The following is a 12,579-nucleotide window of genomic DNA, read 5'->3' as shown; positions in this document are numbered from 1 at the left end:
CGTGTCTAAACAAACGGCACGTGCTGTCAGTGATTTCCGCCACTAGAGGCCGCTCTCGTATGGTACAACAAAGACTATAGGGACTTTGCTGTATAATGACGACCTTCTCAGCCGCTCCAGCAGCGGACCCAACCCGGACAAAACTATCGGCATGGATGTTTGCCGATAAACAGTAAATAGTTCCACCAATCAACTATCGGTGCCAATTAATCTGCAAAACCGATACATCGGTCGACCTCTATTAGTGACTCAGGAAAGGGTCAGCTGACCAGTACTGAACTGTGAAAATTTTCACAGATCAGAATAGTGATTTACATTACCCACAGAAGGGTCAGCTGACCAGTACTGAACTGTGAAAATTTTCACAGTTCAGAATAGTGATGTTAGTGACCCAGGAAAGGGCCAGCTGGCCAATACTGAACTGTGAAAGTTTTCACAAATCAAAATTGTAATGTAATTTAATCAGTGAAGGGTTAACTGTCCAAAATTGAACTGTGAAATTTGTCACAAATCAGAATAGTACATAAGGGCTCACTGTTACGCAATAAATATCATTCACATTCCTTACTATAGCGGACTTACCAAGGGGTTTACGGACAAGAGCTTTGCTGTGAAAAAATTCACAGATCAAGCTGGTTAAGATGACACCGGTTTCAGTCTGCTAAGTTTCCAACTTTCGGAGCTATAATCATTATAAAATTAAGAGTTGCATCGAAAAAAAAAAATGATTTCGGCCAAAAGGCACAACATCACCAGAATTCACAAATCATGGAGAAAGACATTATTTGCATGTTTATGACAGCGTGTTGTGTATTTATAGCCAAAAGAAATCCGAATATCAAACCGCAAACTATCTTCACTGCGGTTTCATAATGTAATCTGTAAAGATGCTTTTCTCTCTAAACGCACGTCCAAAGAGGAGATGGCGAGTCAGGATCGGGTACTTTATCCCAGCGACACTAACTCAGAAAACACTAAAATCTCCCCATTCATCGTAATAACTTCTGCCGGTGCTTTGCGGCAAGCTTTAGCCTATTACGTGCACTTGAATACAGAACTGTTCCAGCTGCGCTGAAGGCGCGCTCGCTGCTGCTGCTGCTGCTGACAGAGACACTAAACGCTTTCCGAGCCGGTCTCGAAAGTGAAGGCGAGTTGTTTCCACCAGCGCGGAATTTTTTTTCCATCACCATAATTGGTGGACGTCTAAAATAAGGAGACGCCTAAAACAGGCCCAAAGCCCGGCTCGCGTCTGAAATATGACGTGCAAATTGGCCCGATGGCCGGCCCTAGGGGCTAAAAAAGTCGGGGCCTGTGGGGCTCGGCCTGAAATGCAGGGCTCTAATCTCTGCATCAGATCTTAAAGCGACAGCAGCGTAAACCGCATCATAAATTTTAATATTTAATGATCATCTTTAATGTATACAGCGAAGATTTTGCAGTGTTTTATTTTGACATTTATTACTTTATGAATATTTGTAGTCTGTTTCTGTAGTAGCCTTTAGACCTACCTAAAAACTTTAAAAAACGAAAAATTCAGTTTTTAAAAAGATTCTATTTTTTTTTAAATATTGTCTCATTTGTATTTTTGATTAATATACTTATTTATCCTTTTGCTTGTAAGTAATATCCCTACTTGTGTGTTTACTTGTCTTCAGTAAGCTTGAGAATGTTTTACTTGCATTAGTTGGTTAGTTTTTGCTGTATTGAAATTATTATTATTTTTTAAACATGATAGCAGTTTCTAGCTTCAAAGAAAAAAAAATTCTCACATCTTTGCAGCAATAGTTTTTATGGGTCCAAAACCACCTTGGGTGTGCATAATTTTCTAATAATTCAATGGCCCATCATCAATTATTCCTTATATAACGTAATTCATTGCAATTAATGCAAATGCATTTGAGTTTGCTGTGACTTATGTAAAGTATATGTAGTTTGCTAAGCAGAGTATGGACACTAATTATGAGATGTTGTGAAATCAAAAATCAAAATGGCAAGATCCACTAGAGGTTTGCTTTTCTTACATTTTAATTGACATAGCGTTTTTCTAGTTGTAAAGGTTAAAAACAGGGGTGCCCCAACTCGGTCCTGGTCCTTGGTTTAGCTCCAACTTGCCTCAACACACCTGCCAGGGGGGGTTTAGTATGCCTAGTGAGAGCTTGATTAGCTGGTTCAGCTGTGTCTAATTAGGGCTAGAGCTAAAATTAGTAGGACACCTTCCCCTATGACCGAGTTGGAGCACCCCTTGGTTAAAACAATGTTAAGATACTGACAAATAGTAGTGTTTCCTTGGATTCGGACTCGACTCAGACTCGGACCTTTGGGACTCGGACTTGAGTCCAACTTGGCCCATTTCGGACTCTGACTCGTCTCGGACTCGATTGGTTAAAGACTTGGACTCAACTTAGGTGGACTCGAACCCAACACTAATGCATACTATATAAATAAACTTGCCTTGCCATTATTTGTCAGAATTTGTTATTCATATAGAAGTTATCCTTGCCATTATCTGTGCCTTTCTGAATAAGGTAGTGAGCTGCTGATTCATCCCTAATATGTAGCTGCAATTACACTTAAAAATCTGTGCAACTCAGCACACTTTCCTGAGAATTAATGTTTTTGAATAGGAAACCAAGTCAGAGTGAGTTTGTGGGTTGACATTTGACAGTCATTCTTCTGATTCTCATGTTTCCTCATGAAAGCAGGAAGCAGGTTTCAGTTGATTTACAGAAGTGAAAGAAACTTTGGTGCTGCTGCTGTTTAACACAACAGTTTCAAAGGAGGAAATACATAGATCTACAAATATTTTTTTGAGGTGAGTGTTTCAAATTTCTTTGGTTATTTTCATGCTTGTGTTAAGCATAAGTGTGTTGTCTTATGATGTGCCACTGGTCATATTGAGTTTCTAAAACTTAAATTTTGTACTGATCATTCATTTTGTGTCACTTTGACTTCATGTCATGATCAAACAGATGATCAAGTTTCTTTGTCAGTGAATCTCAGAAAGCAGCAAATTCTGATTTTGCTGTCACACAGTGTGAAACCACTGTGTTTCCTATTTTACTGTTTATTAGTCTGATTTCAGGTCAGTGGCAGGTTAATTAACGTATACTACTCAGACACAAAAAAGATCACGTCTTTTTTTTTGCTCAGACTGCTATGATTTCAGTGATCTCAAACACTAGAACACATAGAAAAGCTTTACTGTTCCCCTCATAATTAACCAAAAGCATAAACTGCTATCATTGAAGTATAATGCAGCTGAAGAATCACGCAGACACAGATGCAGTTACTCATTTGTCCACTACAGGTTCTCCTGTTAATGATGTTGTGACAGTGCATAGTGTAACTATTAGGGGAAGATGGGGGAAGATGCCCCCCTTAGGACCAATGCAGATTTAATTTTAAAAGGGGTCACAGGATGCAAAATTCACTTTTAAATGTTGTTTGGACATAAATATGTGTTGGCAGTGTGTGTACACAACCACCCTATTATGATAAAGATGCACCCAGTGGTTTGTATTTAATCTCTAAAAGTAACATCCCTTTTTTCAAATCAGGCCATTCTCTGATTCTTGGCTATGTGACATCACACAGACCCAGGCCACTCCCACAATAGTTGACTGACATGGCCGTCTTACCTTAGACCTGCCCTGAATTAGCTGTAACAGTCTGACCGCCATTGTTTCGATGCCTGGAACAGGGACATAGACAAGAATGTCTTGGGGTGAGCAGAGCTTATTAGCATTTAGAGAGACATGCAACAAAACAGACTGCTGTGAACTAGGGGTGTAACTATATATGTATTCATACCGAACCGTCACGGTAAGGACATCTCAGTTTGGTGCATGTGGCCTTACAACGAATACAGGCAATTCACCCTCAATCCAGAAGGGGGTGTGCGCAGTAATTAAATGCTGTTTGATAACTGCCAGCAGAACAGCCAATGCCGTGAGTTGCACACTTGAAAACAAAAAAGCCCTCTAGACAGCGATCATGTGCTGATTTCTGAATGCACCTTTCACTGACAAATGAGTATACTTTAAGGCTTGTGCACTCAATTGTTTGTAAAAATGGCACCCTTTCCTGAATCGGCAGCAAGCATTAAGTCATTGTGTACTTTTAAAAGGGCAGTCTCTGTATTGTTTTATGATCTGAAACCAGACTGAAATTTATCCTAAACTGATTTTTTACTTAAAAACGAGATGAGCTGATGATAAACAGCCTTCTCTAGTATTTTTAATAAAAAATGAGCTTAGAAATGGGGTGCTAATTATTTAAAACTTCAATTCTGGTTTTCAATGCTGGACTATATTTACTAAATTAGAAAGTGAAAGTGGCTTAAAGTCCGAGAAGAATCTAATAAATAATCAGATGTAGGCTGAATGCTAGCTCCAATTATCTTGATCTTACTGGGTGTCAACAATTTCCATGTGAACACGCTTACCCAAAGAAAGTGTGAAATATGATCAAGATGCGTAGGTGGATGTGTTTGGGGAATTTGGCAGTGAAAATTATAACATTTAAAGCCACTTAAATGAACGTAATGCCTTGAATAACATTTTTTTTCTTTTTTTCATAGAAAGTCAGTAAAATGATCTGATCTTCCGATCACTAGTCCATGCAGATTCTTAATAGACAACTCTATTACTACCTCTAGTACAACACTCCAACAACTACCTCATTATTCTCTTGAGCCTTTCTTATCGTAGCCTCCAGACTAACTGTACAATCTATTGTATTCCACCCTTTCCTAAAACCACTCTGGTACTTGGGAAAGAAACTCTTACCTTCAGAGTCCCTCAGAGTACTCACAGATCACAAACCTTTAATCCCTTTCATAAACCAGTAAAACCTTGACGAGGTTCCCATTCGCTGCCAGTGGCTCCTAATTAGGATGATGCGCTTCAACCCACTGGCAGTGTATACTTCGGGAAAGTCTCTGCTTTTAGCGGACATGCTGTCCAGACACCCCCTGGCCAACTCAGGACAGTCAGACCGTCGAAGAGGAAGACGAGGCCTATATAGCTGGAGTTGTAGAGCACTTGCCAGCTTCACCCCAGAAGCTACATCAGATAGCTGATGCTACGAAAGCAGATGAAGTGTTGCAAAGTGTGCTTAAAAATGTCCAGCAAGGGTGGCCTAAACATATAAAAGCAGTGCCTGTCAATCTGCGAGCTTACTTTAGCCAACAAGGGTTTCTGAGTGAGACTGCAGGGCTTCTCCTGCATGGGTCAAGAATCGTGATCCCAGTCAAAATGAGGGATGAAGTACTCGCATTCATGAAGGCCATTAAGGCCATTAAGTGTCTGAGTAAGTTCCTGAGTTCCCCCGCCCCAGAGGGCTCCTGCGCCTCCTGCTCTGCCCCGGAGGGCTCCTGGTCCGCCTGCTCCACCCTGGTGGGCTCCTGCTCTGCCGGTCCTGTCTCAGTCCCTAGGTCCTCCACATGGACCTGGCCCTTCCAATAAAAGCTTGCGAATAGATCCGCTTGCCTCTCGTCTCCCTCCCCACGTTACAGAATACTTGGTCTCAAAAGGATCCAGCAGCTTTAAACCTGGATACCATCTATGTATGGACACAATAAAAATATTATTTAGACTGAGACAAGGCCCGCGATCACTCGAGCAACAAGTTCACAAATTTTTGGCCATTGTGAACTATTCTGATCTCCCGGACTATCTTTTAATTGAGATCTTTTGTGATGGCGTGAACCAACTTCTGTGCTCTAAGCTGAGACGCAAGGGTCCGTGTTCATCACTTGCTCAATTCATGGACCATGCATTGTGTGTGGGGGTCTTCTTTTACTGTGGGTGTCGCGGATGAGAAACGCGGCATCGTGGTAATGCCGGCCACGCATCCTGCTGGTGAAACGGCGGCTGCACCGGAGCACACTCTCGTAATGGCGGTGACAGTGGAGCCCGTTCATAAAATGGCATCGAAGACAAAACTCCGTCAGACAAAGCTCCGTCGGACAATGCTCCGTCCGAAGACAAAGCTCAGGAACAACAGCTGCAGAACCTCTTGAGGTCACGTCTCGTCTGGCCGCCCAGAGCATCATCACGACTCGTCTGACCTCCCAGAGCCTCATCACGTCATGACTGCCAGTGTGATGGCGGTCACCATTCTGAGTGTGTGGGCCACACACTACACTCTAGAGGTCTCGTCAGTTCACAAGTCTGCTCCAGAGGTCTCGTCAGTTCACGAGTGTGCTCCAGAGGCCTCGTCTGACCGTGAGTCTGCACCAGTGACCCCAGAGGTGGCAGTGCTGGTTGCAGATCCTCCTAAAGGGGCCACGGATACCACCATCGAGTCTCCAGAGGTGGTGGCTTATGCTGCAGAACCTCTGGAGGTGGAAGTGTCAATTGCGGCATCCTCAGCGGCTGTGATGTCCGCCACAGTTTCCCCAGAGGTGGCAGGTGAGGCTGCTCCCTCCACGGTGGTAGCGCCCAATCACCCTTATCTAGCCAGTGTACTCATACCTGGTCTTGAACCGGTCATGGAGGCCGTTTATGAAGTCTCAGCCTGTACTGTTTGATTTTGAGTTTGTAACAAGTTTCTCATTGGTTATTATGCATGCATATGTACGTACATGTAAGTGTTCAAAAAACAACATCTAAAACTGCATGCAAGTCTAGCGTGGTTCATGACACTATGCACCATTAGAGATGTTTCAGAATCAGAAAGAGCTTTATTGTCAAGTGTGCTTGTGCACATAAAGAAATTTTCTTTGTGCTTCCAGTGTACACACATAAATATAACAAGATGTTAAAAAAAATTAAGTACGAAGACAGGTTATGAAAAAAACAGTTACGTTAGGTAAGTCATAAAAGGACTGCATACTGTCACGGGTGCGGAGCAAAGCGACAGACACAGTGGGCGTGACGTCAGGCCTCGGAGAGGCTTTTATTAAACAATAAACAGAAAGTGTCTAAAAAGGGGGGAAAAGTGTCCAAAATAAACAGGGGGATCTGGTGTCCTCGACGTGACGGGGTTCCGTGAAGGAGGGGTAGTGTTCCGAAGGGAAGGGTCCAGGTAAGGGGCGGAGTCCGGCGGCCGCACGCGCTCCCCGCTCAGGTCCGGGGTGCGAGGGGCGGCGGCTTCTCTAGCGGCATCGTCCTCCTCCACCTATGCGGCACTTCTGGGGGATAAAACGGCCCGGCAACCTGGCCCGTCAGCCGTCACGGGTGCGGTCCTCATCTGGACCCGTGGGGTCCGGCAGCTCGTCCTACGGCGACGCTGGTTCCCTCTTCACCCCTTCCTGGACCCACGAGGACACCAGCGTGCAAGGGTGAAGGGCGGCGATTACCGACGGGGTGAAGCTGATATTTAGGGGGAGGCAGCCGACTCGTCACAATACATATTTACTGAATTAGAGTGAATTTGCAGGGTACAGAATATTAACTAAACAGTTGGAGTATTGCATTGAGAGGTGTCTTGGCAGTCATTTTCCAGTTCAAGAGGGAGATGGATTGTGGAAAGAAGCTGCTCCTGTGCCGAGATGTTCTAGTGCATAGTGTTTCGAGTTGCGGTGGAATGGCAACAGTTCAAAGAGGTGGCTGGGGTGGGTGGAGTCTGTAATGATTTAACCTTCCCATCACAGAAAGACTATTCTTCCTTTCTTTGTCTTTGACATATTGAAGTCTTTTTACCTCCTTTACTTCTGCTCTGTAAATTTTCTTTCTAATTCTGTCTGTTGTCGTTATCAATTGGAATTCATGATATTACTCTCTTACCCATTTTTTCTCCTCTAGAATTGATCATCACTTCTGAGTATCATCTTCAGCCATAGTGTATTTTTTTTGTTTGTTTTGTTTTCCTATTATCTTTACAGAATAACAGCAATTTCCCACTGCCAACACAGTAATTCTAACAGATAATAGCATTACACATAGAGTAAAAAATACTGACATAAAGCCCTATTCGGACAGGACTAGTTTTCTAAACTACGCTTGAGTATCAACTCTTATCGACTCTTCTCACCTGACGTGAGAGATTACGCACTTATGTGTGTATTGCGAATAGTAATTAGGATTGATTACAATAGTATAACCACAGTTTTACTACAAATACCATGGTGAATCTATATGGCTAGTAAAGCAAAACCATGGTTAATGAGTGGTTACTTTAATTTAACTATTTTATTATTTTTATTTATTTGTAGTAAACCATGTTTAATTTATACACTCACTGTCACTCAAGGTACATATGTAATGAAAACAACATTATGTAATTAAGTGCAGAAATGAGCATAAGTAATCTTATCTGACACTGATATTACATTAGTATACGCAATTTGGCTTTTGATATTATTATTATATTTTTATATCATATCAATCACATCAAAAATGCGCAGAGTACGAACATCTACAGTAATTCACGTTGGCCAAAACACACAAGGAAATGCTTTGTGGAAAAAAAAAATATTGTCAGAAATCACAGACATTCGCATTCGGACAGGATTAGTTTTCTCAGAGGATCACTGAGTTTACTGAAAGTAGGTAATTTGTAGGTAGGTAATTTGCTCTGGAATTATTACAGAGGTTGTGTGTGAAACCCAGATGTGGCACATTCGGATGGGATTAAAATCGCAAAGTGCGTCTGTGAAAAAGAAATTTCTCTAAAGGCTCCTGTAAAATTAGTCCCATCCAAATAGGGCTTAAGACTGTTTAAAAGCAGTCCTTATTGTTGAGTCCTGTATTGCCATAATGATACAAAGTTCAAAGTTCAGTCATATAATTCCATGGTAGGCCTCGTACTTTGAACAAACATGACTCAATTGATTAGACCCACAGAGAATACTATAATATTGTTTTATCAAATGACTGTGTGAAAGTCTATTAAGATCTCATGCACAGGGCATATTAGTTTCAGTCGAAGTGATGGGTACAATGTACTTGCATAGTAAACTGCAAATATTTTCTAGAATGCATTGTTTTCTACAGTATAATACAATGTTAGTAATTTTATGTATATGTATAATGTATAATGACATACAGTACAATTCAAGGCCATTGTTATGTATAACTGCTGTATTCAGTGTTGTTGTGCTAATGTAATGTAAGACAAACCTTTTTCTTCCATGTCCAGCAGAAGCGGGTCAGTGATAGAAGATGGCGTCAGAGCAGATTCTGGATGAACTGGATGAGAGTCAAAACAGAAATGCGTTTTACAGATGGTGTTGCTGTTACAGAGGTCTGAAGTTCAGAACATCCCCTGATAGCACACATACATCACAGAGACATCTATTTGATGTCTACATTTGCAACTGCAATTTTTTAGAGTGTTTGCTCATCTGCAATATGTCTATAGGACATTTCCTATCAGATGTCAAAGTGGATGTCTATTAGATGTCTTTAAGATGTTTATGAATAAGAATGTATGTAAAACTGTCAGATGTTTGTACACAGCAGATGCTTTCCAGATCAAGTAATCTTTAACAGACATCTTGCAGATATACTTGTGTTATCTGGGCCTAGTTGAGACACTTTCTTAGTGCTATGGAACAATATCACACTTAATATTTACCTGTAATTTCTGTTTATAATTTAACATTTTTTATTCATCTTTTTCTTCACAGATCAACACAAATGCTCAAAGACAAAAGAAAAACAGAGACAAAAACAAGGTGAACCAACTTTGTTGTAACAATAAGACTCATGAAGCCATTTGTAGAAGTTTATTATAAAACATAAGTTGAACATGAAGAGCAGCAAAGACACAAAACCTAAAGAACAAAGAAAACTGTTCAACTTAACATGTTCAGTTCAAAACTTGGTCTGCCCGTCCTCCCTTTTGTAGAGAAAAATAAAATTACCTAATTACTGTTACACTATCCACATACATGAGATTTGAATGTGTAAAAAAAATATAAAGAAGAATCCAACTTATGTTACAACAAGACAAAAAGGAAAATAAAAGGAAGCAAGAGTCAGCAGTGCTCTCTACCATGGCTTACCCTACAGCCACACACACTGTATACAAATGCGCAGTTGTTATTTCTCCTCTTATAACTGTAAATGTTCTGTGCAACTATACACTGCCAATCTTCCCACGAATTTGTCCATACTTAATGAAGAACCATGCATCATTCATTTATATATTTAAATGTCTCCCTGTAATACTTAAAAAAAATTTTTTATCAAAAATGGTACTAAGTTTTGATCAGTTACTGGGTTAATTGAACACGTAAAGACTGTATGAATACTGACTTCTTATTAAAGAAATGAATATCACTATTATATATGATGTTGTATTGCAAGTAAATTTGTCTCCTAATCATAAATCAGCCTCTCTCTCCTTCAGTACACTATGTTCCTGTCCAGATGACAAATGCTCAGACTGGAGTCAGTGTTGATATGAATGCTGAAATAGGTGCAAATGTAAATGTTCCTGTAATTACTGGAAACACCTTCACAGGAACAGTAACCTTTTGTGGCCTAAATGCTGCAGAAAATGGTACATTTACATCACTATGACAAGACACTACTAATACTTACATCTGTGTAAAGACCGGTAATGTTACAACCTCATAGTAATTTAATAGGACTCACATAATTTAGCACAATTTTAATGCTATGAAATAATATCTCACTTAATATTTATGTGTATCTTCCAATATAGCTCATTCTTTATGTATCTTTTCTTTCTCCACACAGATCAACAGAAACCCCTAGAGACAACTGAACACAGAAAAAAACAAGGTAAATCAACAACATTTACAATAGAGTATTTTACAACCAAAAGTTGTACAACCAAAAAATTTTAGACACAAAATATCTAAGAATGACAATATATGTATTCGGTTTTGGTAAACTTAATTATACAGGGCTTAAAGTTCTCCAGCATCGTGCCATATCTCCAGCCTGCAGCGTTTGGCTGCGAGAAAAAAAGATAGTCCTTTATTTAAAAAAAAGCATTGATTGCATGCTTAATGTACCACAGAAGACGTTGTTCTTCAAATTTATGCTGTCTAAACCACGGAAAATGTGTGGAAGCTTCTAAATCATATAGAGAAGGATCTAAACAGGAAAGGGTGTTATATTTTGACAAACTAAAGTTAATACAGGGCTCCATGCTAAGCAGCAATAGTGTGTTTTCTTGGTTACTGCTGTACACAAAGCTGCGCTGTGCTTATTAACACTGCTTTATAATGAATTATACAGATGCTAGATGAAAAACAAAAGCCATGTGAACTTTTCTGAAAACAGATAGTTCAGAAAGATACATTCATATAAACTCCTATCCCCAATTCATTGTTATAAGTTTCTTCCGATATTTTGTGCATCGTGAACAATGAGATTGATCTGCCTGCTATAGTATCTTCTCCTCTTTATGTCCGTCTTTGGCGTTTCTGGCCCGTTAACGGCCTTTTAAAGAGTAAATATAATAGTAACATAATATTTCTACACAAATAACATTTTGGAACATGAATGTAGTGCAGTGTAGGTGTTTCATGGGCCAAAGGGGCAGTCCATATTGTTGAGCCCTGTAATATGTGGTAAATATCTATACGATCTGCCTTCTTAATGGTGGACATGTTTTCGAGGAAAGGGATTCCTCAAGGAGGGTGGAGACTGCATCCTGAGTCAGTTCGGATGATTTGGGGCCGCTACGGGAGAACGGAGGTGAATCTGTTCGCCACGAGCGAGCTGTCCGTTGTTCTTCCCTCTGTCTCATGGCTGGTGATGGGGGATGCTCTGACATCGCACTGGCCAGCAGCCAGGCTGTACGCATTTCCTCTGATCAAGATATTGCCACTAGCATTATGTAAGGTCATGGAGGAGGGGGCTTTAGTAATACTCATCGCCCTGAACTAGCCTTGGTTCCCGGACCTGATAGAGCTGCTGGTGTCTCCATGCTGGCCGATCCCCGTCAGGAAGGACCTGCTGTCTCAAGCAAGTGGCTCAGTGTCGGAGCCTTCATGTGTAACTGCTTCGGGGATGTAAGAGGAGCTGAGTGCCCTTCATTTTTGTGTGTTTGACATGTTCTCTGAGATGCAGGCACCCTCTACAAGGTGTCTGTATGCTCTGAAATGGGGAGTGTCTGTGAAGTGGTGCGGTGATGTTCGTATCGACCCGGCTGGTTGTTCCATGTCAGATATTCTGCGTTTCCTGCAGTACAGGCTGGATAGTGGATGTCTATCGTCTGTGGACAACGAATTATTTGCTTTGGACCCGGTGACTGCAGCATCATTCTCCGACTGAGACCAAGCTACATGCCTAAATCCCCATCTACCTCCTTCAGAGTGCAGACTGTTTCGCTGTCTGCCCTGTCTGCTAAGTCATCAACCTTGCATGATGTGGACGCTCAGACTTCGGTATGCCCCGTTATGGCTTTGAGAATGTACATTAACCGTTCAGCCGGTTTTCGGGAGTCTGACCAGCTTTCCATGTGCTTCAAATCTTTTAAATGTTAAAGTTGCCACAGTTATTGCGTTCTTTGCACCTGTTGCACGTTATTTGTACAGTTTTGTTTTATTAGTTTATTAATTAGAATTTGAAAGATAATAATAATGAAATATAACAATGTAGTGAGTTACCTTTCTTGGTATTGCTGTTTCTAATAGTCCACCATAATTTGTAA

At 40.9% G+C, this 12,579-nt stretch overlaps 1 protein-coding gene across 1 annotated transcript in view; it reads left to right on the top strand.

Moving 5' to 3' along the window:
- Positions 1–2,758: 2,758 nt before the first annotated feature.
- LOC127161917 (NACHT, LRR and PYD domains-containing protein 3-like) overlaps positions 2,759–12,579 on the top strand; it is a 29,809-nt gene continuing 19,988 nt past the window's right edge. Inside the window, exons 1-5 of the mRNA XM_051104676.1 lie at positions 2,759–2,812; positions 9,088–9,189; positions 9,575–9,622; positions 10,300–10,452; positions 10,653–10,697. Coding sequence (XP_050960633.1) covers positions 9,108–9,189; positions 9,575–9,622; positions 10,300–10,452; positions 10,653–10,697 — 328 coding nt within the window. The 5' untranslated portion in view covers positions 2,759–2,812; positions 9,088–9,107. The remainder of the gene's footprint in view (positions 2,813–9,087; positions 9,190–9,574; positions 9,623–10,299; positions 10,453–10,652; positions 10,698–12,579) is intronic.

Source organism: Labeo rohita, unplaced genomic scaffold (genome assembly GCF_022985175.1).
Source record: "Labeo rohita strain BAU-BD-2019 unplaced genomic scaffold, IGBB_LRoh.1.0 scaffold_774, whole genome shotgun sequence".
NCBI lineage: Eukaryota > Metazoa > Chordata > Actinopteri > Cypriniformes > Cyprinidae > Labeo > Labeo rohita.
Note: the sequence above shows the minus strand (reverse complement) of the source record. Positions and strands in the feature narration are given on the sequence as shown.